This window comes from Chrysemys picta, chromosome 4, assembly GCF_011386835.1.
Source record: "Chrysemys picta bellii isolate R12L10 chromosome 4, ASM1138683v2, whole genome shotgun sequence".
NCBI lineage: Eukaryota > Metazoa > Chordata > Testudines > Emydidae > Chrysemys > Chrysemys picta.
This window is the reverse complement of record NC_088794.1, coordinates 60,347,053-60,374,335: the sequence shown is the minus strand read 5'-3', so window position 1 is coordinate 60,374,335 and position 27,283 is coordinate 60,347,053. Positions and strand designations below refer to the sequence as shown.

The 27,283-nt window shown below is 56.1% G+C and overlaps 1 protein-coding gene across 5 annotated transcripts; it reads left to right on the top strand.

Moving 5' to 3' along the window:
- LOC101936512 (inositol 1,4,5-triphosphate receptor associated 2-like) lies at positions 1 to 27,283 on the top strand. Of its 5 annotated transcripts, none has more exons than XM_065592409.1 (18): positions 1 to 505; positions 3,510 to 3,695; positions 9,274 to 9,356; positions 10,602 to 10,662; positions 11,969 to 12,046; positions 12,544 to 12,619; positions 14,646 to 14,721; positions 15,070 to 15,174; positions 17,600 to 17,627; positions 18,911 to 19,051; positions 19,973 to 20,104; positions 20,956 to 21,103; positions 21,922 to 21,971; positions 22,636 to 22,686; positions 23,834 to 23,916; positions 24,036 to 24,173; positions 24,415 to 24,528; positions 25,154 to 27,283. In XM_065592409.1, the coding sequence occupies exons 4-18, from the start codon at positions 10,657 to 10,659 to the stop codon at positions 25,311 to 25,313; spliced, it is 1,386 nt and encodes a 461-aa protein (XP_065448481.1). In that variant the 5' UTR covers positions 1 to 505; positions 3,510 to 3,695; positions 9,274 to 9,356; positions 10,602 to 10,656; the 3' UTR covers positions 25,314 to 27,283. The 5 variants fall into 5 exon arrangements, with proteins under 5 accessions (XP_065448481.1, XP_042717440.1, XP_042717442.1 ...); XM_042861506.2 differs by having other exon boundaries at positions 10,477 to 10,662; XM_042861508.2 differs by lacking the exon at positions 15,070 to 15,174 and having other exon boundaries at positions 4 to 505; positions 10,477 to 10,662.

Below are 27,283 nucleotides of genomic sequence, written 5' to 3'. Positions count from 1 at the left end.
CTATGGAGACAGCTGCCGTATAAACATCTTGACTTGTGCTAATGAAATCCTTGAGAGACAAATGTCAACTTTTCTGGAGACCGCAGCGGGCTTCCCTCACCATTTCCATGCTGGGTCAGTACCACTGCTTCCCCCCCTGACCTGGCAGCCATGCTTCACCTTCCCAGGTGTAGATCTTTACCCACTCTCCCCTTCCACGTACCAGAGGCAAGAAGCTCTTTCTTGAAGGGCTTTGAGCTCTGCTGGCAAACGGCTGGAAGGAGCCGAAAGCATTGCAAGCGCGCAGTGTTTACAAGGCGGCAACGTGGCTTATAAACAAGGGGCTTCTTTAACGGCCGGGAGCAGCGAAAGCACATTCCAGGGAGAGCGCGCCTGCTGGGAGATCAGCTTCCTGGAGAAGCCTGGCCTGACTGGGAGACAAGAAACTGCATCTTCACGAATGCTTAATCCTTGACCTCCTGAGAGCACGCTCCAAGCACGAATGCATCCTCGCGGCCCCTGGGAGGTAGGTGCGTCTCCTTATCCAGACGGGGGAAATGAGATGCAGAGATTAAGGGATTCATCCAAGGCCATAGAGACGATCGCTGTCCGTCATTCTTGGTAGCAAGCAGAACAGCATTGAGAGTCTACTGGGTGCAGTGGGAAGAGAGCCCAAGGAGGTGGAGGAGTAGCCCAGTTGGCATTACCCTGCCTGAGCTCCCCCGACCCGCCTGCTGCCTGGAGCCCCCTCATCTTGATACAGTGCCATAGCATGGTATTGCACCTAATGCTTGGCCACAGAAAAGGACAATAGCTTGGCCTGCTCCAGCGTCTTCTGTGGGAAGATTGGAAAGTGCCTCACGTCAGTCCTGTGAGGCCGGGCAATTGTATATTTTACATTGCAAGTTCTTCAGGGCAAGGGCAGGGGCTGGCACTGACTATACTGCACCTAGCATAATGGGACCCTGACTTTGTTGCCTCCAGTAGAAATTTTTAGGTAAGTTTTACATCTGGGGAAACAGGCCCAGAGAGGGGAAGTGACTTACCTCAGGTCTCCTGAGTCCCAGTCGAGCACTTGATCCCCTAGCTCACCCTCCCCTGTAATGAACGCTAGCTGGGATGAGAGACGTTAGGGGCAAGGGTGTAAGGAGGAGTTTTCAGCTGAGCTTTGAAACAAGATGGACCACTGAGGCGAAAGAGGGAACAGGGAGGTCACAGGCTGCATGGCAGGAGCTGCAGGGGAGAAGAGTCTCGCCCTGGTGGTGGAGAGGAGTCAGCTGGCATCAGATGAGGCCAAGGTCCATGAGACTAGCTCATACACCAAGAGAGAGACCCAGTGGTGCAGGGGAACGGGGCCACTTGGGAGTGGGGGGGTGACGATATTGCATTTCTCTCGATGCCTGGGACTCAGAGGAGTTTGATTCCTTGTGGTGGGAGCAAAGGGCTAGCAGCAAACCTGGGTTTGATCCCTGTCTCTGCCACTGACTTAGAATAGAAGTGACTTGTCCAGGATCATGTATTGTGTGCCTCAGTTTCCCTAGTTGTCAGAAATGGATCAGTTGGCTCCCTCCCGGAGGGCAGGGCAGGACGGGGGAGAGAGTATTGTCAGGCTTAGTTCATTAGTCTGCCAAGTGATTGGAGATCAGTGGATAGAAGGGGCTAGAGGGCTGTTAGCTTGCCCAGCGCCCAGCCTGCCCCCTACCTTGGGCTGGTGGGCTTGGCAGGGGAGGGGGCAGCGTGGTGGTGAGCATTGTGTATATAACTGAGAAAAAGCCAGGCTGTGGGAAGGGAGCAGCCGTAAACAGATGCTCCGACAGCAGAAGAATGTCCCACTGGGCACAGCGATGCGTCAGCAGGGAGCTCTCCCTGGGCCCACCCTCTCCACTGCCTGCTTCTCCAAAGCCCTGTCCTAAGGGATGGTCACTCCTCCCAGACCCAAAGACCTGCCGAAGGTAGGCGAGGAGGAGAGGCTGGGGGCAGGCTCTGTGTGGGGGGAATACTTGGAGGCAGGGGGTTATCTGCCCTGCACACCCAGGGCCTGCCTTGTGGCTCCAGGCTTCCAGGGAGTCTCTGACAGGGCAGCTCACAGGGGGCACCCCAAAGCTCAGGACTTCTCCGGCCTCTCTGCTGGCAACAAGGGGCAGGGCTGGGCTTGGGCCCCTTCAGAGTGCCAGCTCTGTCTCAGGCTGGTCCCCCCTCCCCTGCAGGGTTTTCCATTAGGGGGGTGGAGTGGCTCATTGTGCCAAGGCGGGGAAGGGGAGGGATCCGTCGTGCTGCTGCTGGCATTCAGCCCTGGAGGAGTCTGCCCTGGGTGTGCCAGCACTCTGCCCGGGGGTGCAGGTGAGCTGGCAGGGGGAATGGCGGGGCCTTAGAAGAGACCCTGACAGGCCATGTCAGGGTACAGGCAGCTCTGGACAGGGGCAAGAGGGCTCAGAGGAACGTGCTTGTTCTCCAGCGCTGGGAAGGGATGGTGAGCTGGCATCCTCACCCAGGCTGCCCTGTATGTCTCCCTGGCAACAGAGACCACAGGGAGCTGCTCACTCCCCAGCTGGTCCAAAGAGGATCTGTAGGGCGCTAACCACAAAAGGGGGGCTGTGGAGAGGCCCAGAGCGGGCATGGGGTCTGGGTTAGTACGGGGAGGGTAGAGTCCCAGGTGTGGTGTGAAATGGGGTGTCTGTCACAGGCTCCCAGGGCCAGAGAGATTCAGGGGATGCTACAGATCATCGTGCATTGCCCCACAGTTTCATGGGATGCCCCCCTGAAACAATGCGTGAGGCCTTTGTCCATAGCCCCATCAGCCTTGACTGAGGTGGGAGTGCCTGTGTGTTTGACTGGGTTGTAGTGGCTGCTGCTCAGAGGGGCCTGCGTAACCCCCATTAGGGGAGAGCAGGAGCAGCGCCCGGGTTTTTGCTGCCCTAGGCGGCAGCGCTTCTCTTAGCATTCGGCGGCAGGGGGGGTCCTTCCGCTCTGTGTCTTTGGGTCACTTCAGCAGCAGGTCCCGGAGCGAGTGAAGGACCCTCTGCCGAAGACCCGGAGCGGAAGGACCCCCCCGCTGCTGAATTTCCACCGAGGACGGCAAAATGCCACCCCCCCCCCCAAATCCTGCCGCCCTAGGCGACTGCCTAGGGTCGCCTAGTGGAAGCGCCGGCCCTGGGGGAGCGTGAGTCCTTACCCTGCTGCTGCTTCCAGCTGATGGATGTAGTTCTCTAGCTCCAGCAGGAGGAACCATTTGCAGGTGACTCCTGACCCGTCCCTCCCCTCCATCAGCTGCCCACGCCAAGGCTGGCTGGGGCTGAATTGAGTTCTTGGACTAGGCCCTTAGATCACACTGGGGTTCTGCAGTGAGCGGATGGCATGACAAACCCAGAATCTCTGCCTCTCTGGGGCAAGGGGAAACCCCTCCTAAGGGAACCCCCATGTCAGCACATTCCCTGCCTGCTCTGTTTCAAATGCTGACTTCTTCCGAGGTGAAGAACTCTGCTGCCTGTCTGTGGTGTTGGTGCCCCTCTGACTGTCTCTCTCACCCGTAGGGCCAGGCAGCATACCCCATGAGCTCCAGAGAGTGCTGCCATCCCTCTGCAGCCCTCCTTCTCTTTCTCTGTCTTCAGCTTCCCACCTCACTCCACTGACAGATCCCCAGCAGCCTGGAGTTCAGAGATCAAGATAGGGTCACCCCACAAAATCTACGTATTGATCCTTCTGGCAGGCTCACACAGGTAAGTACCCAGGGAGGTATTTGGTAGTCACAGAACTGATAGATACCTGGAGGAGAGATTTAGGTCTTACAGATGTATTACTCCCTGCCTCAGTTTCCCCATTTGTAAAATGGGGATAATGATACTGACCTTCATAAGCACTTTGAGATCCACTAATGAAAAGCGCTAGATAAGAGCTGGGTATTATTTATTAGATTGTCCCGCCCCAAAGAGCTTACAACATATCTGTTCTGTGTCTGTACAGCACCTTCCATCGTAAGATCCTGGGCCACGACTGGGGCTCATAGGCGCTACCACAATGCAAATACAGTAGTAAGAATAGGCGATTGGCACATTTCTGATCATCATACTCTATTGTACCGGCTTTGCTCATCTCATCTCATACTCTACCACATGAGTTTGGCTTGTCTTGCTATTCCCAGATTGTCACTCATCTAGAAATCGCCTGTTCTCTGGCCTTGTCTGCCCTAGGGACACTTTGCAAAATTCCCCAGCACTGCTAACACCAGCTCTGCTCCTGTTAAGAATGTTGGGCAGGCTGGCTGCTGGCTTTTAAGATGTGTTGATTGAGGCTGGGGCCTAGGGATCTGGTCTCTTTCCCATTGTCATCAATAACCATCTTCCGCTAACTTCAATGGGAACTGCACTGGGGGACAGTGGTGCTTCAAACACTGGTGGCCAGTCTGTGCTCGGGATCCCAGTGTTGCTAATACCACAGAGTTGAACCGGTGTTAGCATCAGCGAGGAATTGTTGCACGGGCAAGGTTTTGGTCCTTCCAGACCCTGGGCACAACTGGAGCACGAATCAGGTCCTGCCAGCTGGAATAGCCATCCCCTGTCCTATCAACTCTCCATCTCCTTCCAAATCTCAGTTGAAAACCTCTCCTTTCCCATCTTGCCCATGTCTGAGACTTGCTTTGTCTCTGCTCTGACTTATTGTTTCACTCTCTAGTAACAGGTCTGAGGGCATATGGCTTGTATGCAAGTCGCTGTGTAATGCACCATTACGTTGTCTGCATTGACTGTTAGATTGACATGGGCTTTTTTTATTTCCTTTTTCACTCTTTAAACCATTATGAAACAGATTTCCTTAAATCACATGCCCAAGCTATACCTTATAAAGAGGCTTGGCAGAGTTCAATTTTTTATATAATTTCAATTGATAATGTCTATTTAAAAAAAAAATCAGATTTTTTTTTTAAACCTTCACAATTATGGGAAACTATGGGGTTGGGTGGATCAGGCAGTTATTTAATGACTGTAGATGCTGCAATTCAATAAGTGAAAGCTTTATAACTGTTAAAACAAATTGTCAACATCCCATGTCAAAATATACAAGTTCAATATCCTTAAATCAAACTCCAAGTTCTCAAGCAGCATTTTTCCTTCCTATCTGTAAATTTTGGTTTTCCATGGAAATATTTTGTAGTCGGTTATGTGTGTATGGTGAAATTGATGGTTACTGACAATTACTGATAAATCTAATCCTTCCAAGCCTACTTATAAAACATACACCAGAAATCTCACTTATTTATTCCAACAGTGGCAGAATGCTCAGCACTCACAGATCACATCTTTCCAGAATATATAACAATCATACACCCAAACCATTCTGCTCTGCGCCAGGCGCCCTCCTCCCCCGCCCCGTGGATCTAGTTGCAGGATTGGGGCCTTAACTTGAGTCCTGTTTCACATCAGTAGGATGACTCGTGTTTATAAAGTTTAAAGTGGGGCCCTAGTGGAGAATAACGATACTTGGCACTTGCCAAACATCGTTCCTCTGGAAAGGAAACTTTACAAAGCAGGTCAGGGTCATTATCCCTATTTTATGGATGGGGAAACTGAGGCACAGAAGTTTCACGTATTCTTTCATTATTAAACTTAAATAGTATCTTCCATCCATAGTTCCCAAAGTTCTTTCCGAAGATGATTAAGTGGCTTCATATGAAGAGCCATAGCCCTATAATGAAAGCAATAACCTAGTTACAAAGGAAACAATACCGACCGTAACCTGATAAATACGGGGTCTGTATCTTCTTACATGTCCCTGGATGTCCTCCTGCGCCAATGCTTCCTTCCTTTAATCCTCTCTAATATTGAAGTGGCAGAGTCCTTTATCCAACTCTTGTTGCACAAGTCCTGGCTGCTGACAACTGTGATTCCCATACATCTCCTCTGCGGTATTGTGTGCATGATTTAAATCGAATAGTTGGGATTAAATTAACCCCAAAGCTCCCAGGTGTTCTTGCATCAACCCAATATTGTTGGAGCAAAATGCTGCAGTGGTTTCCTGTGGGATTTTCAGTCCTGCTCAATGAGTGCCGGATGCCTGGAGCTGGCCAGCCCAGTACTGTTAACTCTGCCTGCCCCACCTGGGATGAGCTGTGGGGTTTAATCAGATTTCAGAACCAGCTGGGTATGGAGGAGTGGGTTCCCCTGTAAAGGGCAGCAGGAAGCTGCAGAGAGAGGGGGAAGCTCGGGAGGTTGTGGGGCGACTGCAAAGCGAGAGAGGCTCCCGCAGGGAAGACCCTGAAACCAGGGGGAGTTGCTGGGAATAGCCTGCTCAGGCAGAAAGAACCCAACGGGGGAGTTTGGGACAATGCACAGCTTATGAATAGAATAGAATATTAGGGTTGGAAAGGACCTCAGGGGGGCATCTAGTCCAACCCCCTGCTCAAAGCAGGACCAATCCCCAATGATTTTTTTTTTTTTGCCCCAGATCCCTAAATGCCCCCCTCAAGGATTGAACTCACAACACTGGGTTTAGCAGGCCAATGCTCAAACCACTGAGATGTTTGTGCTTAATTTAGAGTTGTAAGTTACTAACCAAGACCCTAAGGAGGGCTGTTGTGGCTGGATTTGTAAAAGCCTTTTTTGCCTTTGAGGAGCCAAGAGGGGAAACTGAGTCAAGGGACTGCATTCAGAGCTGCCCTGAGGGGGCACCTGGGAGGAAGCCACTCCTTCACAACCCGCCTTGCCAGATCATAAATAGACATATTAAACTGCACAGGCCCCCCGCGGATAGGCGTTCACCATGATAAAGATCAACCACTTAATCCTACTCTTGGCCCCCTGTCTCTTGGCCTGGGGTTGTTCCCCGCCAATACTTGGCCACCGATCCCATGACTAAATGTCCCTAATAGCCTTTGAAAGCCTAAGGGTCTGTCTACACTGCAGTCCCAGGGTGTGATTGCGGCTTGTGGTATAGATGTACTTGAGCTGGTTTTAATTTAGTGATCTCTGGTGTCAGGGTAGCGAAGCGGCGGTAGGACAGGCTTGAGGGTGGGCTGTCCAACCCCTCCCAGAACTGTGGGTCATTACGAGGGTGGCTAGCCCACACTGACACCCATGCTGCCATGGCTTACTCTGCTCTGTAACCTCGCTAGCTCAGGTACAAGGTCTACGTGAGCTGCAACCGCACCCCATGATTGCAGTGTAGACATAGTCTTAGAAATACATGGCTGGAAGGGACCTCGAGACGTCATCTAGTCCAGCCCGCTGCGCCGACCAAGTATGTAAATGTATCCTTTGTAAGCTACGTCAGCTCATTCTCCTGTATCTGCTAGGTCATGGACACCTTCAAAGAGCCCGAATAGCTTAGCGAGACACGATTTTCCTTTGCAGGAGCCTTGTTGGTTAGATCCTAAATCAGGCTCTTCCAGATGTTTTCTTAGTCTATTTTTAATGATCGGTTTGGCCAATTATGCCCCTTTGCCTGCATTCCCCCTTGATGCTGTAGTCCTCCAGGTGTACCATGTTCCTCTCCCTAACAATTCTATGCCCAACACACTGGCTTATTTATCTCTGCGACCTTTTAACAAAACAGATGGCTGATGTAAACCCTCAGCCACTTCAGTGGGATGATGACATAGCTGTAGGGAATGCTATTAACGATAATAATACTAATAAAACATCATGAAGACCTTTGGCTCCCTTCTGTATAATACAGATTAACTCTTTCCTCACCGTCAAGTCTTACTACCTGTCTGTTTATACCTACTCATTTACCTCCATATATACTTCTCTATCTCCATCTTTTTCTCTCTCGCCATTGGTCTAGCAACCATCCACGGATTCCCTCTATTCATTCATCAGTATATCTATCCACCCCTCTTCATACATACTCAGCTGACAGGGTGGGGGGTGCCCCAGAGACCGCGCTCCCTTCCCGTCTCAAGGGAGAAGGGTCTCTCTTAGCCCTGATTAAGGCACAGGGCAGAGGTGCATTAGGAGCTTGCCTGGTCACAGGCCAGGCTGTCCGTGTTGTGGACAGACCGAGGAAGCAGGGCTTTCAGTCTGCCACCTTTCTGTCAGCACCAGATCCGCTGATTTGAAAAAAAAGAAATCCTCCAATAATTAAAGCTTTATGATTAAGCTGGAGCCATAAAGTAGACAGGACAGTAGGTAGCTGGGACACACACAAGTGCCTTCTATCAGATGAATCAAAGCCATTAATCCTCTCAACCTCTCTGTAAGAAAAGTATCATTACCCCACCCCGAGGGGAAACTGAGGCACACAGCGGGTAAGTAGCTGAAGGAGGCCACGATTTAAAGGAGCCCAAATTATCCATGGTTGGGGTCTCTAGGACCTTTTTTGGGACAGTCTGAGGCAGCCAGCTGGCTGGTGATTTCAGCCCGGGAGTTAAACAGCAGGATGGTGAGAATGGGGCCGTTGAGGGAAACTCTGGCGTCAGAGCGGCACAGAAATCTCCCTCGTCTCTTTCCCCGCCGTGTCGGTAATGAATCCCTCCCTGAGTACCAGTGTGAAGCCAAACAGCAAAGCAACAGCATCCTGAATCCAAACATCCCCCACTGCCTCCTTCCCCACTGACGCCTCCGTGCTAAGCAGAGGAGCAGGGAGTCATTGCTGGATGAGACACCACTTTAAAAATATCACATTTGAGAGAAGATCTCCCTTCTGTATACAGCAGAGATGTAGCTCTTGTGTAGGTACCATGTGTCCATAGATCTCGAGTCCCCTTTGTAAAGGGGGAAACTGAGGCACAGAGAGGGATGTGGCTTGCCCCAGGTCATGCACTAGTTGGTGGGTTGCAACCCAGGAGCCTTGCCTTGCAGACCTGTACTTAAATGACTCAGCCCTTCCCTGCCCCCAAGATGGACATGGAGCTGCTCTGTTGACCAGGTTATTGGGAGGTTACTGTCCAAATAGGTTGGTTCAGTTTATAGGGGTCTGTCTGGAAAACAAGCAGGCTGGAAAAAGCCATCCCTCAGCAAATGGCTGAGGATTTTTAAAGGGACAAGGGCAGAGCCACTGGCTCTGGGGAGTCAGGTTTGATCTCCTGCTGGGCCTGTGTGTGTGTGTCCCCAGAAGTGTCAAAGCCCAGGAACAGTAGGGTGGGGGATGACACTATAGCAGGGCTTAAAAGGGATGTGCGCTCTCTAGAGAGGTGGTGGGGGAGCTGTGGAACCAAACTGAGCCGCAGGCACATGCTGCGGGTTTCTGAAGATGTCAGGCCTGCCCCAGTTGCCATCAGGGGATGGTAAACCATTGGCTAAGACAGACCTGCACGTAGCCTGTTGTTCTAAAATCCTCTCACTGCCTTGTTTCTACTGCTAGGATAAGCAATCCGTGGGTTTGAGGAGGCTGCCTGGTCGCTCTGATCTCCGCTGATCCCAGACTCCTGAAGAGAAGAACCGCAGGTGCTTGAATCCGTTTGGACCTGCGGGGTATGCATGGTTGATATGCAGGGTGCTGTAGCCCAGGACCTAGCCTCAGAGTGGGAAAACCCAGGAGAGGTAAAGGCATGAGGCCTGACATGTGAGGGGTACACTCAGAGTGGGGTCACCCACTCCTTCCCTGCGCCAGGAATAAAACCTGGGAGACCCTGGCTCTACCAGCTAGGCATCAACCTCTGCCATGGCCAGTTCTCAGATCTGTTCCTGGCTCCAACCACTAAACACCCATGGCTTGATCAGACTCTGCACTGGGGTCTGAACGTACCCATGCGAGAGCCTTCTTTGAACAAACGCCTTTTGGTACCTTTGCCCTTCTCTCCCTTGTGATGAGGGATTGGTGGGTAAGGCAAGGCAGCATAATATGTATATGACGACTCCCCTGGAGATGGTCTATTACACCTGGATGGCAGCCTCGCAATGGTAGGTATGCTGAGCAGTACCTGTGCGAGAGAGAGAGAGAGACTCTCTCTCTCTCCTGTGTGTTTGAACATCAGTCTGCACAGCTTATCAACTCCTCTGGGATCTTCCCCTCCTTTCCCCAGGGCAGTGAGGCCTCTGTCTAGGAAATAAGAACATGCTTGGGGGGAGATGCCTGCAGTGTGGCAGATTTCCCATCAGATGGCGCTCTTGCTCCATCATCAGCTGGGTTGTTTTCATGCCTCCTGGAAGGGCACTGGCGCTTAAGTAGCCAGGGGATGCTAGGTCCATTTGGCAGCTGGGTGAAAAGAGATGAATTCGAACGTCCCCGAAGGCCGGTGACTCATTCCTTTTTGGAAATGGCTTTGGAGAGCACCTCTGTGCCCAGCTCAGCGGGGAGGGAGAGGTCATAAGCAAGGGGTCCGCAGCATTGGCTGGCTCGCACCTGCTGCAGTAGGCGTGAAAGGGTGACATCGAAAGGGTAAGGACCGCAGAGCACATGCCAGGCGAATGGTGTCAGCGGAGTGGGCTGGAGGGGAGTTGGCCTCAGGCTTGTCGAGAGGTGGAGGATCCAGGAGGACTTCCTCTCCCTGCCACCACCCCCAGGGCATAGTGCTGCAGAATTAGGGTCATGATGGGGATGCCTTCTGCCTGCCTCCGGGCATAGGTCTGTGCTGTGAGTCGGGCCCCTGGAAGGGCAGCTGTGGGGAGAATCCATCGCTGGACCTTTAAGGGCCTATCGCTGCTGGTGGAGTGTCCTGCTCGTTAACCTGGACTCCCCCTTCCTTTCAGTGAAGAGCAACTGAGGCAGCAGCGGCAGAGCTGGCCAGACTTGCGCAACCTTCACATGCAGGTAATGGGTTAGTGGCCGGGGCAGGAGGGGTTTGCAGCCTGTGCTGGAGAAAAGTAGACAGCTGTTACACTTTTCCAGGGCAACTCCTGCCGTACCCACTGGTTCTGCCAAGCATGAGCTGCTCCCACTTTCTGGGGAGGCTGGTTGGTGCAGATCCCAGGGCCGGCACCAGGCACCAGCTCACCAAGCTTGTGCTTGGGGCGGCACCTGGAGGGGGGGCGGCGCGGCGCTCCAGCCCCCAGGGAGAGCGGGGCCACGACCGGGCTCGCCGCCCTCCCCCCCGGCGCTCTGGCCGCCCTCCCCCCCGGCGCCCTCCCCCCGGCCGCCGGGGCTCACCGCCCTCCTCCCAGGGCTCCGGCCGCCCTCCCCCCGGCCGCCAGGGGGGAGAGCGGAGCTCCCGCCGGGGCTCGCCGCCCTCCCCCCGGAGCTTCGGCCGCCCTTCCCCCCCCCCCCCCCCGTGGGGGGGGGGGGCGGCCAGTGGCTTTTTTGCCTGGGGCGGCAAAAAAGCCAGAGCCGGCCCTGGCAGATCCAGCGACCTGCCATGACCTTGGTTTTGGCTGGCTGAGTGTTTAACCCAGAAGGACGTTCTGTGCTCCCCAGAAGTGCCCTAAGCCGTTCCCATTGGCCCTGTCAGCTGTTTTCGGGGAGACTGCCCTTGTCAGCAGTAGTTCACATCTCTTCTTCCCAGTAGGAGGGACTGTGGTACATCAGCTTTGCCTTGCCAACAATGGGCAGTCCAGGTAGTTCATCTCTTCTCTCACCAGCAGGTGGCAGTATAGTTGGCTTGTTCACCAGAATTTTTGTTTATCCCAATGGCATCTGAATAGCCTAAAAATCAGAGTATGTATAGTGACCTTTGTTTCTGAGTTGGATCTGAATTTGGGAGGTGGGTGGGGGGCTTAGTCTCCTTCCCTCCTGCCACGGTCAGGTCGGATACCTGGTGCAATTTGAGGTGAGTGCCACCCAGCCACTAGGTCACCATGTGGCCCATGATGAGTTGGGTTAACTCCCATCGTCCGCTCTGTCTCATAAGATCAATCAATACATTTGAATAACGCACCAACTCTGAATTTCTCCAGCCACCTTCACCTCAAAGGATCCCAAGGCACAGGAGTGTTTATTTCTGTACGGGGATCGCTCTCCCCCGGCAATGTGAAGCCTGCGCATTACTGAGGGCTCTTCATTGCCTTGCTGGTTTCTGGTGTTGGGTTTAGTAGGAAACGTGCCGCGTGTTTCTCTGCTCTACCCCGGGATAGAGGTGAACTCCTTCACGTTCTCATGGGCCTGACTCCTGCCTTCTCTCTAGGAACAAACGAGCCATTCCCAGGAAGGCTCTGGAAGGGTTTTGGCTGCGAGAAGGCAGAGCACAGAGCATACGGATGAGGTGAGACTGGGGTGGTGGTGGGGTATGAATTCCCTGCCCTTGGAAGGGATTTCACTTACCTACCTACTGTATTCTCCCTTGCCCCCATTGACTTTAGGGCCAAATCCTGCTCCCATTAAAACAGATGCATAATGGAATTCCTCCCTTATGTGGAAGGGTGCAAGTGCTCTGCTCGCCAGTAGCCTAGCCCCGTTCTCTGCTGCCCTTTCTTTTGGCAGAGCATGGTGCTGGAATAACCAGGAGCTCTGCTGCCCTGCTCCCTCCAGCGCCACTTCTGGGCTACTCCGCTCTGAGACCACGCATCTGCCATGCTCCCTCCAGCGCCACCTCCTGGGAGTAGCTGGCAGCCTCCTCAGCTGTGTGCCCCTCACGTGGACTCCTGAGCCGTGGCCTCGCTGCCCCAGCTTGCTCACTTACAGCCTCCCCTGCCGGCGTGGGGCAGGAGGCCAGGTTACTCCTCGGCCTGTGGTGTTAATGGGCGTTTTCCTGCTCCCCAGGAGCAAGGCCAGGTGGCTGGTGCTGGGAGAAGGGAGCTGAGTGTGCAGTTTGGGGACAGCGCTGAGAGTGATGAAGGTTGGTGAGTGAGTCTCAGTCTTTGCTGCTGCCATTCCCGTTCCCTCGCAGAGCCCTGTCTGCTTTCTGTCCTTTCGTCTCCCTCCTTGATCCTTTTTCCCCCCTCTGTCTTCTGATCTCTCCCCTCCTTCCCCCCTTTACTCTTTTCTCTCTCTGTTCCCCTCCCCCTTTCCTGGGCCACTGGCCCATTCCTTTCCGTGCCCTGCAGAGTTTGGGGTGCCAATGGGGCAGGGGCCCATGCACTGCAGGCTGCCGGGAACGCCAGCTGCACTGGGCTGTGGCGTGAAGGGTCTGAACTTCGTTACATTCCTTCCTAGCCAACGTGGAACCCGGCCTGGACCCTCTCCCCTCCGTCCGACATCCCCCCCATCTCCCTCCTTAAGGCAGGAGGTGGATTAATCCATAGCTCCCACCCAGCGAAGGACCACTCTCTTCCCAATAACTCTCCCCTTTGCCCACCCAGTTTTCTGTGCTTGGAGCAGATGCGGGTGTTTAAAGATGTCTCTTGGGGCATGGATTGAACCCCTCCAAGCCGGAAGAGCGGCTTGAGTTTCCGAGGTGCCCCAAATCACACCGTTCTGGCCCCACCCCGGCATTCATGGGGCTTTGGACCAAGATACCTGCCTGGATTCTTGACTCCCTTACTTGGGGGTCAATCCTGCCAGGCCTTTGTTGCTTTCTCCCTGGGTCCCCTCTGGTTCCTAGGTATGTACGCATGTGAAGGAAAATCATCTCATGCGGCGTTTCCAAGCGTGGTGGGACCCTAGGCTGCCAGGCCTCTGCACACAGGGCCCGATATAGCATGATTCTAACTGGATTAGGATTAGCACCAGCAGAGCGCTGTTGGGTGGGATAATCTTTGGGTAAGAAGAGATCAGACGGGGGGAACTCAGAGTCCAGATAAAGCTTGGGAAAGGAGTCTCACACTTACGGATAGTTCAGTGAGGAGGATGGGCTATGCCCCCAACTGCCAGTACCCCTTCTCCATCCCCCACAATGAGGCCATCCCCCAGATCCAGAAAGCCCCCTGGACCCAGAGGGAGGGAGGTGGGATCGGTTGGCTGGAGGATCCTGTTGCCTTGAGAAGAGGGGAAATGGGCTATGGAAGAGAGTCAGAGGAGAGGAGCCTCAACAAGCTTTGGAGGGGGTATTACTTGTCTGAACGGGGCATTTTGGGCTTGGGGCCTGCCTTTGTGTGGGAGCCAACGTGCACCATGGTCCTCGGAGCTCTTGGCTGTGACATCTCACCAGTTGTTAGCCAGTGGCCGGGCCACTGAGCGGGGAAGCCCAGCATGACTCTCACCAAGGGAGGGTGGGATCTGTCCCAGTGATGCAAACGGATGGGCCATTCTCCTTCCCCCGCTGGGTAATTTGCTACCTGGGGCTGCTTTGCAGTCTAGGATACTTCCGTGGCTTCCGTTACCATAGCATCCTCACTGAGGCAGGGCTTTTGTCCCCTGCCGTTACCACAGCATCAGAGCGCCTCTGTCTTTACCGTATTTATCCCTGTGGTGGGGCAGGGCTGTTATCCCCATGGTACAGATGGGGGAACTGATGCACCGAGAGGCTAAATGACAAACCCAGGGCCACACAGGGAGTCGGTAGTAGAGCAGGGAACTGGGCCTGGGTATCCTGAGTCCCAGGCCAGTGCCCAAACTACTGTGGTCCTTAGGGTCTGTCCACACGGAGAGATAAGTGCAGCTTGTGCAGACATACTAGATAGAGCTAGTCTAGCTGATTTGAATACCAGTAGCAGTGAGGCTGTGGTAGTGTGGGCTTTGATGCAGGTTGGCTGCCCCTGGAATTACTCAGCAACCAGGGTAGGCTGGTACATCCTGCGCTGAAGCCCTGGCTGCTGTGGTCTTGCTACTCCGGCACCCAAGCTCTGGTCAAGTCCCCTGATTGTAGCGTGCACAGACGCTGAGTCACCTGGCCCCGTAGAGACCGTCAGGGAGTTACTGTTTCTCCTCCCTCCAGCTCCTCCTATCGTGCTCTCTGGGTTAACTGGGGCCCTTTTCCTCCCTAGATCCTGACCCTCCTGAGGACCCGCTGCTGAACTCTCTGCCTGAGCTCTCAGTGCTGGAGCGGCTGGGCCTGCACAGGTAGGACTCCTGCCCTTTCTCCTCCTCTGGGGTTAAACTCTGCTGTGTGCCCAAGACGCTGGAAGGTTTCAAGCTGTAGGCGAAGGTGACAGCGAGCTGGTGGCTGGGTGGGTCTTGCACAGGCAGCCATCAGAATAGCCAAGGTAGCTATGGGGTACACATCCTTTCATCTCTGGGTTGCTGGTTCAAATCCAGCGCAGGGGCCTCCTTCTCCTCCCGCAGCAGATGGGAGTTGCTCATATCCCGCAGGAGGCAGAATCAGGCCCTGGGTTGGCTATGACTGAGCAGTCCGCATTTCAGGGGAGATGTTCCCAGCAGACAGGTTGTCACGATGGGCATGAATTGCAGGAGGTGGCTGGCTGGTCTGTTTCATGGCCACTTCAGAGGGTTTTCGACTCGTTCTAGTTGGACTGAAACCCAAACCTGTGGAGACGAGACTGTGCCGGGGGTGAGGTACGTCCACATCAGTCACTTTATAGCCTGCTGGATATGGCCCTGGCCAGGGACGGGGGGAACCCAGGTTCAGGTCCCTGCACACACCCTTCCCCCCCGCAACAACTGTGAGTGAAATTAACAAGGATGCCAGAAACAGCTCCTAACCCCAGGGGCTGAACCGCTCAGGGAACAGCTGAGTTTAAACTGTTCTTATGCAGGAGGCAGGCTTCTCCCTCCCTCAGCCAGTCTCCCTGCTGCAAGCTAGAGGGAGTACCTGCAGCCGCTGCTGAGTGCCAGGCAGGGGGAAAGCACGGCCTAGCGTCGGCAGCCTGGCTGGAGGAGGAGGGAAGACATGGAGAAAAATGTGACAGTGAGTTTTCACTTTTTCAGGCTTATTCCAATATTAAAGTTTTATTACAGACAGTATTTTTAGTAGTAGTAGCAGCTTTATTTTCTATATCTATGTCATGCAATGGGAGGGATCCATGAAGTACGTAGGAGAGGTGGGTTGCTTGCTTCCTAGGGTTACCATCCGTCCGGATTCCCCCGGACATGTCCGGCTTTTTTCAGTTAAAAATAGCGTCCGGGGGGAATTTGTCAATGTCCAGACTTCCCCCGCCCCCCCCATGCAGAGCATGCGGGGTTTACAGGGCAGCCGGCCGGATGGTGCCACTCGCACGGGCTCCGGCAGCCAGAGCCCCTCCTCCACTTCCCCCCTCCTCTCTCTCCTGCAACTTGAGACCACTCCCCTCCTCTCCCTCCCTCCCCCCGCCCTGCATTCACAGATCGCCGGCAGTCTGGAGCTCTGACCCTGCTCCCCTCCCCCGCTGTCGAGCGCGCTGCTCTGCAGCACAGTAAGGGGGCCGGGGGTCAGAGAAGCGGCAGGGAGGTTCTGGGGGGGGGGGTAGTCAAGAGACAGGGAGCAGGGGGAGGGTTGGATGGGTCAGGAGTTCGGGGGGGGGCTGTCTGGGGGTGGGGGGTGTAAGGTTTTGGGCAGAGTACAGGTGGGGGGGTCTCAGGAGGGGGCAGTCAGGGAACAAGGAGTGGGGGGGTGTGTTTGGGAGTTCTGGGGGGGCTGTCAGGGGGCAGGAGTGGGGAGAGGGATCGGAGCTGTCAGGGGACAGGGAGCAGAGGGGTTTAGATGGGTCGGGAGTTTTGGGGGGGGGCTGTCAGGGGGTGGGGAGTGGTTGGATGGGGCCTGGGAGTCCCAGGGGTCTGTCTGGGGGTGGGGGTGTGGATAAGGGTTGGGGCAGTCAGGAGACAGGTAGGGGGTAGAGTCCTAGGGGGCCAGTTAGGATGTGGGGAAGGTCTCAGGAGGGGGCAGTCAGGGGACAAGGAGCAGGGAGGCTTAGGTAGGGGGTGGAGTCCTGGGGGGCAGTTAGGGGCAGGGGTCCCAGGAGGGGGCAGTCAGGGGATAAGGCGTGGGGGGGAGGGTTGGGTGTTCTGAGGGGGCAGGAAGTGGGAGGGAGTGGAAGGGACAGGGGCGGGGCTAGGGCAGGACAGGGGCGGGGCTAGGGCAGGACAGGGGCGGGGCTCCTCCCGTCCTCTTTTTTGATTGTTGAAATATGGTAACCCTATTGCTTGCGATTGGACCATATGGGTAAGAAATGTAAATAACTTTCACCCCTGCCCAAGCCCCAGGACTCCCAGCTGCCTCTGCAACTGGTAGCTCCGGGGGTGATTTAACGGGCCTGGGGCTCCTAGCTTCAGCCGGATCCCCGAACCCTTTAAATCCTGATTTAAAAGCCCCGGGGTTTTAAAGACCCCACCTCTTCCGGTAGAGGCCATGCCTCTTCCAGTTGAGGCCCTGCCCCCTCCGCAGGACTCTGGAGTACCGGTAAGTCTTTTAAGTTACTTTTACCCCTGCTGCTGGGCCTGATTGAGTGCTTCCCAGATGACTCCAAATCAGGCAGAGCTGGCATGTGAACGTGACCTCACAGGCTGGGGTCCTAACCGCCCAGCTATAATGTCAACTACTCTGTTCCTCTTTCCCAGCCCCCAAAAACCTTGCCGAGGACACACCGAGGTGCAAATGTCCCAGCCAGCTCTGCTCCTGCCCCGACACTCAGCAGAGAGGCCAAGGAAAGACTCCGCCTCAGCCCTAGAAGGGGATCCCTCCAGGGCAAGTCTGGCCCCCACTGGTGGGCCTGGGGAAGCTTTCCTGATTGGCGCCTGCTGTGTGTATAAATGCAGGACTTCTGTCAAGCCAGCCCCTGACCTGTGTATCCTGAACCACGCCCAGCTCCCGTGAGTGCACCTGGTTCTACTCACTCCTGGGCTGCGCTGGACTCTGGGGACACGGGGTGCACAGGGCTCATTGGCAAACCGTGCCCCAGAGGAAAAGGGCGCTTCTGGGCACTGCCAGGCCATGGGCACTGACTGGGTGTTAGGCGTCGCTGAGTCACCCGCGTCACTGACGGCCACGTGTGCTCTTCCTTTGCAGAGTGGCTTTAACGGAGCAGGACGTGGAGGTAAGCTCTGCCCTTCGGCCGATCAGCCGTGGCAATGAGAGACCGATGCTCCCGAGGACTGTCCCCTCTAGCTGCGTGTATGGGCTTTCATTACCCAGGCTGCCTCGTGCATCTCCCCCTCCAACCCAGACTGTGTGGTGCATTCTCATGAGGCCAATGGCGACAGTGAATGGGTTAAACCAGGGTCCCTTTATGCAGTGTGAAATAGGGTTACAGCCTGGAACAGTCCCCTTGGGTCAGCGCCAGGATTCGGGGCATCAGTCTGGTATAGGAGGCCACTGGCCAGAGTGGTGCTGAAGTTTAGCAATGCTCACCTCTAGGTGACAGGTCAAATCCAGCAGTGACCAGAATTGGTTATTACGGCCATTTGAAGGCTGTTGAAGTTGCCCTGCCCCAGGAACCCCCTTGTTTTGCAGGCTCACCAATTCACGATCTCAGTAGAGACACCAAGGATTGGATGGTCTATATTTTACAGACAGGGAAAGTGAGGCACAAGAGGCGAAGCAACCTGCCCAGGGTCCCAGAGCCAGGAACAGAACCTAGAGTTCCTGACTCAGTGTCCTGGCCCAAAACCACAAGCTCATTCTTCCGCCTTTCGTTCTTATCTGAATTCCCCTAGCCGTTTCAACCACATACAGAAATGCTTCACTTCCCCTCCTCCAAACAGTGGCCTTGACGCATGCATTTAAACTACTGCTGTGTTCCAGCCCAGAGCTGGCTGCATTTTAGTCCTAAATGAAGTGATCCTTCCGTGCACATATACAGTACATGGTAATGCTATCAAGTGCTCTGAGCCTTGCAAAAGCAATGCACACACGGTCCAGGATCCCAGCTGTGTGAGCAGTCCTAGCTGCACTGATGTGCTGGTTAAAGGGCCCCATTCCCTTCTCCCTTTACCCCAGTGTAAACCCACTGGTGTGAGACTACAGTTGGGCACATGTAGAACAGAGCGGGCTGCACAAACAGCTCCCAGCACTTCCCGTTGCCTGCTGGAGCAGAGCAGGAGGGTGAGCGCTGAGGGGTGGGGCGGTGCTGGAGCTGTCCAGGAGGGGTCGGTGGGATTGAGGGATGCACCCAGAAACGGGCTGGGGTAAAATGGGAGAAGTGGCTTCCCCTGGCTCTACCAAAGGAATCAACCCAAACCTATTCCTTTCCCTGTGCCCAGAAACACCTGCCCAGCTCTGCCCTTAGTGCCCTGCTCATAGTCACATACAGAGTCCCTGTCCTTTGTTGATGTGGATCAGAGATGACCTCTGACCCCTGCCCTGTTCTCCCCTCTGTAGGCAGCGTTCGCGCACTTAGCCCTGGCCTTCCGTTGCGACATGTTCACCCTGCGGCGGCGGGTGCAGGTGGAGGAGCGGGCGCGGAACGTGGCAGAGGAGAACATTCAGCAGGAGCTGGAGGAGTGCCGGGCAGCACTGCAGGTCAGTGGGGCCGGGTTCGGGGTGCCTTGCTGGGGAGGGTGATCCTGGTTGAGTGTGCCCCATGGACAGCCCGGTGCTCGATTTCGATCTGATCCCAGTCCTGTTGACCAGTCTCCCAAGTGGGGAGCAGGCGAGGTCAATCGTTGTTGCCCTACAGGTGCTGATGACGCAGATTCTCTTGTCAGTTTTAAGGCTCCCCTTGCGGGGGGGTTTCTTTCGCTGGGAAAGGTGCTGACTCCTGCATGGCCATCACTGTCACGCCCTGCGCTCCGGATCGCCCGGCTTCGGATGTGGCCGCTGGTGCGTTCCAGGGCAGAGGGAGTCATCTCCAGCCTGGGGAGTTGGCTGGTCATGCCACTGGCAATGGGATCCCAAGCCTTTCGCTTTGAGGCTGTTGGTTCGAATCCCGCCCCGTTGGGGCAGTGGCCCAAAGCAGCCAGTGTGCGATTTAGCCTGTGGACCCCAGCTCAGTTCCTACTGGCGAGCTGTTCGCATCCTAGCACCTTCCTTCAGCGCTGGCATCTTCAGCAGAGAGGCTTGAACGCTTCCACCTGAGGACGTCCCGCCGGGGCAGGTGGCCAGGTTCTCAGCTGCTGTGAATCATTGAGCTTCCATTGCAGTTGTGGTGACTCCCGCTGGCCTTAGCAGTGATCTGGCTCAGTGGTGGGAGCTGGTCCTGCTGCTGCCTGGGCTGTCCTGCTCCATGGATAGGGGACATGAGGTTCTCCTCTGGCCGCATCCACCAGCACTGGATGAACGGCTGGCCTGTCGGTGTGGAACTGGCTGGACGCGGTGTCCTAGCCCGGCTGGGGCATCTCCTGGGCTGAATTCTTTGCAGTCTGCTGCTATTCTAGTCCAGCGAGGGAGGGGCCTGGTTCCTGTGCAGATCATGCAGAGCTGCTGCTGGTTTCCCCCCCACAGAGGCTGGGCCTGTCCTGCGTCGACCCCAAGCGCAAGGAGCTGGTCAGGCAGTTGCAGCAAAGCCTGACGGTGCTGGTGGGGTCTGTTGAGCGGGCGATGAGCGCAGCAGAGAAGCTGGGGGCCGTTCATCAGGTGGGTCCAGCAGTCCAAGAGCCCAGGGTGGGAGGGTGTCCAGGCAGCTCCCCCAGCCCAGTAGTGGAAGCCCCATTGATGGAGAGCATGGTACAGGGGACCAATGCTGCATTGACCCCCGGGAGCAGGGAGTTTCAGCGCCATGAGGCCAACCCATGCTGAGCTCTATAGAACCTGCTCTCTTGGGCTGGCTCCATGGACCCTGGTCCCCAACCTCCTCAGCTAGCTGGCAGATCCACCCCTGGGCTTGCTGGCATTAGTGACAGCTCCTCTCCTAGGCTGGCCAGCACAGGGGCAGTTGCTAACCAGGTACCAGCTGACCTGTTACCTCGCATCCTCTTAGCTCCTGCCCCAGCTCCCACCTCGCTTTGTCTTCCTGCTGCTCGCTCCTGGGTCCCAGATCCTCCTCGTGCCTGAATCCAGCTGGCCAGGGCAATGGAATCCTGCCTTCCTCTGCCCCTGGCTGTCGGGAAAGCAGAAAGGGGCTAATCTGAACATCAGCTGGCCCACGGGAAGCACATGGGAGTCCTTAAGATGACGATGCAGCGGTGGATGTTCGTGTTCAAGGAGCTGGGGGTGGGGAGGGCCAAGGGGGAGGGAGCCCCTGGGAGGCCTTCGGGCTGTTTGAACAGCGTTGCTTTGGGCTCTGTTGGTTGGCTAATGGGTCTGCTCCCATTAAAGTCAGTGCTCTTATCAGGGCTCTGCTTGAGCTCTGACGCCGTGGTGACGGGCATGGTCTAAGAACCCGAATAGAACCAAAAGGGGTGGCAGCTGCCCAGGGAGGGTGGCTCAGGCTTTGTAGCATTGGCCCTGCCTGGTGGCCTGATCCCGCTCCCCCCTCTTTGCCTCAGGAGGCGCGGATGAGCCGGGCGGCAGAGGTGATGGTGCAGCACGTGGAGAACCTGAAGAGGCATCACTTGCGAGAGCACACGGAGCTGGAGGAAATGAAGCGGCTGATCCAGCAGAACTCCCGCAACTGGCAGCTGGCTGAGAACAGGGGTGCCATGGGCATGGGTGCTGGGAGGGAGCGTGGCCTAATGGTTAAAGCGCAAGGCTGGGCGTCCGGACTCCTGGGTTCTGTTCCTGGCGCTGCCGCTGACTCACTGCGTGACCTTGGGCAAGTCGTTTGGTCCCCAACAGCCTGTGTGGTCTGAGTCCATTTCAGCCCAGGGAGGCACATGCTAGTCATTTTGCTCCCACTTGCACCAGGAGTCCACCTGGTCCCTGGCATCCACGTGCCACTGGTGACAGCTGTTGGCTGCAGTCACAGGGCCAGATGCCTAAATCACAGAAGGGCCCTATCGGGAGGGCTAACTGTGACTCCAGCTCTGAGTGCCTGCGAGTCCCCGGTCCTGGCCGCAGCGGGTAGGCAGGTAGCCCAGCTGGGAATGCAGCAGCGTGTGGGGTCAGCGCTAGAGGCCTTGTGGCCCAGAGGCAGGGGGTGCAATGCATCTGCTGTCTCCTCCTCCGCTTCCACTCCCCAGGCGCTTGTGTGGGAGGCTCTGGGATTCCCTGGCTGAGCAGCTCTCTGCCTTGCGAGTTACCGGGGCTGCGACCATCCAACCAAACGGACCTTTGGGACAACAGCCCGATGTCTGTCCCTGCTCCGTCCACACTGAGCTTCTCCGTGGGGCAAATTCCCCCATAAGCCACTGGGGACGCAGCAAGTCTACAGAGCTCAGGAGGAGAGCGGGGCAGCAGGGCACTGGGCAGGCCTGGGTGGTTGGTATGCGGGTGGGAAGATGGAGCTAGTTGCCCAAGGCGTGAGAAGCTATCAGGCCACCTCTGGAGCCACCCCCACCCCTTTGTCTCCATAGATGACAGTGAGCAGAGACTGAAACTGCCCCTGATGCGAACGTTCCAGCAGGTAATGAGTGCACCTGTCCCCCAGCCCCCTGCCCACCGCTCCATGGGCCCGTCTCAGGCAGGGCTGTCCAGCTCCAGTATCCAGAGCGAGAGGCAGAGACTTGGCTAGAAGGAGGTGGTTCTCTGGCAACAGTTTGAACATAACAGCGATTTCCCCTTGCAGCTCGAGGTTGGGGGAGGGGTGTGTGTGACAGGCACTGGGCCAGGTCCAGGCTGGATGGCGGCCTCCACGGGTTAGTGTAGGGAGGTAGAGTGGGACAGTTACAAAGCCTTTCCTGAGGTTGTAGGTGTGGGGGATGGTCATGGGCCTCTGCCTGGCCTTTAATCTTCTCTTGGGGGTAGCGCAAACGTTGCCCTTGCAGCTGAAAATGCAAGGGCCATTAGTGGCCCCACAGTGAGCCCAGAGGAGGGTTGGCTTGGACCGACTCTTGCACCCACAGCATCGGGGATGGTACGGGTGATATCCCCTCCCCCCACATAATGCAGTGCCACTCCCGCTGGCAAGCAGGGGGGAGTTAAGGAGAGGGTGGCTGGGGGACAAGGCTGGCAGGACCCTTGAGTAGGAGCTGTGCCCTATGGGGAAGTTAGCGCCCATGGTCCATTTGGCTGCCTGGAGCAGAACGGGGGACTCAGCACTAACTGAGCTTCCCCTCCCTCCATCCCAGGCGTCCGCACGTCGGAGAGTCAGCATCGCAGTCATTCCCAAACAGCTCACGGTATGGAATCCCGCTGCACACCGGCTGGGGCAAAGCCGTGCATGGGATTGCGCCTGCTCATGTTGTACCTCCGGGCGCTGTCACATCATGTTCCTGTACCATCAGCCCACTGCATGCCTGTTCATGAACGCTCAGGCTGGACAAGCTCACAGGCTCACTGCCACGTACTGTCACGCAGCCAGGGCCGGCTCTGGCTTTTTTGCCGCCCCAGGCAAAAAAGCTTCCCGCCGCCCCCTTGGCAGGGGAGGGCACCGAGCCCGGCCGCAGGCCACTCTCCCCGACCGGCCAGAGTGCCGGGGGGAGGGCGGCGAGCCTGTCGCAGTTCTGCTGGTGGCCGGAGCCCCGGGAGGAGGGCGGAGAGCCCGGCCGCGGCTCCGCTCTCCCTGGCGGCCAGAATGCTGGAGGGAGGGCGGCGAGCCCGCCGCGGCTCCGCTCTCCCTGGCGGCCAGAGTGCCGGAGGGAGGGCGGCGAGCCTGCCGCGGCTCCGCTCTCCCCCGTGGCCAGAGCGCCGGGGGGAGGGCGGAGTGGCGGCCAGAGCGCCGGGTGGAGGGCGGAGAGCCCACCGCAGCTCCGCTCTCCCCCGTGGCCAGAGCGCCGGAGGGAGGGTGGAGTGGCGGCCAGAGCGCCGGGAGGAGGGCGGCGAGCCCGCTGCGGCTCCGCTCTCCCCGGCGGCCAGAGAGCCTGCCACGGCTCCGCTCTCCCCCGTGGCCAGAGTGCCGGGGGGAGGGCGGAGAGCCCGCCACGGCTCCGCTCTCCCTGGCGGCCAGAGTGCCGGGGGGAGGGCGGAGTGCCGGCCGGGGCTCAGCTCTCCCCGGCGGCCAGAGTGCCGGGGGGAGGCCAGAGAGCCCAGCCGGGGCTCCACTCTCCCCGGCCAGAGCCGGAGCACCGCGCTGCCCCCCTCCAGGTGCCGCCCCAAGCACAAGCTTGGTGGGCTGGTGCCTTGAGCCGGCCCTGCACGCAGCCCACGTGCTCCTCCCCGACACTCCCATGCGTACACACAGACACCGGCTGTATCGGCATGTCATACAGCCATGCGTTCCTGCCTGGCCACTCCCACCTGTCCCTCCTAGACACCCTGTGCATGCACAGCTCGGGGATCCTCTCCTGTTCTGTTTCGCTCATGCTGTCCCTTGGGTTTTGTCTGCAGCTGTTTCCCAGCCCCGAAAGTGGGCGAGCGCCCGAGGGGGAGGCAGCCAAGGCAGCGTGGGAGAGCAGCCCTAGCACAGAGAGGTAACGTGTGATCATTAACAATAGATGTAGGGACATGCGGGGAGGCCAGAGCCCTCCACTCTCACACACCGGTAGAGCCTAGTCAGCCCAGGGTGTCACTGGGTCCCTCTGCTCCCCAGGGAAACCTGCTGCCTCCAGGAGGACTCCACCAATGGATACTTCATCCTGCGCTCAGACTCGTCCAACTACTTGCACCGAAGCCAGCCACAGGCAGACAGAATCAAGTGTGAGGGGGACAGAGGCCGCTATGCAGAAGGGTAAGGGTGTGTCAAGTGCTCCGTCAGACTAGATCCCTCCTGGGGTCAGGAGGGAGCTCTTGCCTTGATGGGGCTGTGCCCCACACCTCAATGTGCTCTGGGCTTCAGTTTTCCTCTGAAGCACCTGATGTCAGTGGAGGCCAGAGAGGGGATCCTGCACTGGATGGACCACTGGCCTCTGAGGCTCGGGGAGGGGCAGGGACACTGGTGGTAACACATCCCTGCTGCGTTTCCTCCCCAGGAGCGAGCCGGAGCTGTGGAGAAGGGGAAGCACCAGCAAGCCCATGAAAGAGGAACCCGATGGGGCATCAGACAGCGGAGGGCTGACGGAGGAGCTGGAGCAGCTTAGTCTGACGTGAGCTAATGCCATCTCAGACCCGTCACCCACATAGTGCCGAACCCTTCCTCCATGATGTACTGTATACAGAGAAATTCCTGCATGTGCATCTCTGACCACAGGAGACCCTTTGCATTTCAAACACTAGAGAGAGAGAGAGAGATTGATTGATTGATTTTAAAGGGATGCGGATGACAGCCTGAAATCTAGTCAGTTTCAAAAACAGAATTAAAAGCAGTGTCGGGTCCTATCCTGGCCCCTCCATCCTTTTGACAATGGGGCCGTTGTACAGTTGCTTTGTCATATTCCTTAAAATCGTGTTCTCTTGGTGCTGTGTGAGACCCACACCAACTGCTAAGGGAAACAGCACAACTGACTTCACAGCAGGTTGTGTACAGTTCAGAAGAACAGGCGAAAAGAACTTCGTCTAATATTTTTCATATACTGTAAGCTTAGGTGTTACTTCTACAGGAGTAGCAAGACAGGCGTGTGGTCTATTTAAGTACCAGCTGGAAGTAACCCCCGCTTTTGTACCCTTTTGCCGGCTGCTTGGTGTTCCGGGGGGTGGGGTGGGAGATGTGGGAAGTCTATCCATCTGCTCTGCACCTTAGGATGATAAATGTCCTAATCTCATTCTTGGCAGGTCCCCAGCATCCGGGAAAGAGATCCCCCGGCCTTGGGTCTTTCTGCCCCAGCACTACTGGCTTTTCCTGGGGCTGCTTTTCCTGGGGCTCACATGCCTGGTTCTGATGCGGATTCTGGAGCTGCAGAAACAGCAGCCAGCACCACCCCCCCACTCCTAGCATGAAAGAGGAAGAGGACTCAGCCCGAGAGATGCAGCATGCCATCCCAGGCTTACTTTTAAAAATAAAATAATAATAAAAACAGGAGGGGGAAAAGGGGTTTAGATGTTTGGCGAAACACAAACCTCCCTCCTACAAGACCCAACATGGCTGCAGGAGGCTTAGTGATGTGAAAGGAGCTGTGGGTGCCCTGAGGAGCTATGGGGCCATTGCCCTAACTTGTACCCATGCCAGCTGGGCTCAGCAGTACCAGATTGTCCCTTGTCAGCCTAATCTTGGTCTGGTGCAAGGGTCCCTTGTACTAGGATGGGCTAAGGGTGTGTGTGATAGTGGAGGGGTGGGAGGCTGTGGTTGCCTCCACCAACTCCTGTCCTCCTCTCCTTGCCCTTCGTGCATAGCTGCAGGTACTGCTGCCTCCTCCACTTTTGCTTATACACTCTGGGTGAGGGGGATTCTCACTTCCTCTCAATGGGGGGGGGGGGAGTAGAGGGAGAAGAGAGACAGGTGCAAGGGAGATGCTTTAACATATGGACTCCTGAACAAACACGTGCTGCCTTTAGTTCTCTTTGGAGTTCTTGTTTGGTTGCTATTAAGATGTTCAGGTGGATTTGCAGAAGGGTCCCATACTTGTAACCAAGCAGCTGCAGGTGTAAGGTTTGTACACATCAGTTGCTTGTGTAGTGGTATGCTCTGCCCTCTCCATCTGTCCAAGAGATCCCCACTAGCATGTTTGACCCCAGGGCTGAGCTGCTGGAAGAACCAATGTTATTTTGGCAGCACCCAGGAAGGTACCGGGTGCATCGCCCAGAGACAGATGCTCTCCCTCTCCTGCCGCTTACAATTGAGTAATCAGTGGGGTGGCCATTAAAGGGGGCATTTTCTCTAGCTGCTTGTGGAGTTAAGGGAAACCCCAGCCAGGAAATTAATGAGATGCCCAGCAGGCTTTGCTTGTCTCAGCCCCAGAGCTAGTGGCTGGCTCAGTACAGCCCAGGCCCCTGCACTCTGCTCTCCCTGCCTTTGATATGGTCATAAAGAGGAGTTCTCAGATCACCTGATTTGCCAGCCTCCCCTCTGTGGTTCCACTCCCCGGTGATTGCCCACACCTGCGGGAGGAGGTTACGCGCCTCCCTGCTGCCGGGCCGGTGGCAGCTCTGGGGCCGAGGAAGGTTTGCCCTGCTGGGGGGGAATGTCTAATGGAGCCCAGCAGAGGATTAGTCGGGGACAGATTTATCCACAAGCTGTAAATCTATTTCCCGGCCGTGCATTCTTTATCTCTGGGAAGCACGTGGCGGGATCTCCCCCGGGGAGGGGCGGGGTCAGATATTCAGAAACACACACAGCCGAGTCCTACACAAATATAACACACCTCCTCCCCTCCCCCCGTAACCTATGCAAATAAGCAGACAAAGGAAGAGTTCCTGCCCGCTCCCCCGGGTCTGTAAACAACCGCCTTAAAGTTTGTGCACCTATAAAAACCCAGAGGCGCTGCTGGCGGCAGGAGTCCGGGGAATAGGCAACCTCCCTGCTGCTTTGCAGCGTCGTTTCTGTAATGAAGCCCTAATGAGCACGGTGTGTGGGGCTCCCCCAGGACTTTGTGATGCTTGTTAAGTTGGGTGTGTGTGTGGGTGTGTGTGTGTGACAGACATAAATGTATCTGTGTTTTACAACCAGATGGTCCAGCTCCCTTCTGTCAAAGCATCTAAGCCCGTGGCTCTCAACCTTTCCAGACAACTGTACCCACTTCAGGAGTCTGATTTGTCTTGTGTACCCCCAAGTTTCACCTCACTTAAAAATAACTTGCTTACAAAACTGGACATAAAAATACAAGTGTCACAACCACTAGTACTGAGAAATGGCTGACTTCCTCATGTTTACCATATAATTATAAAATATATCAATTAGACTATAAATATTGTACTTACATTTCAGTGTATAGTATACAGAGCAGTATAAACAAGTCATTGTCTGTA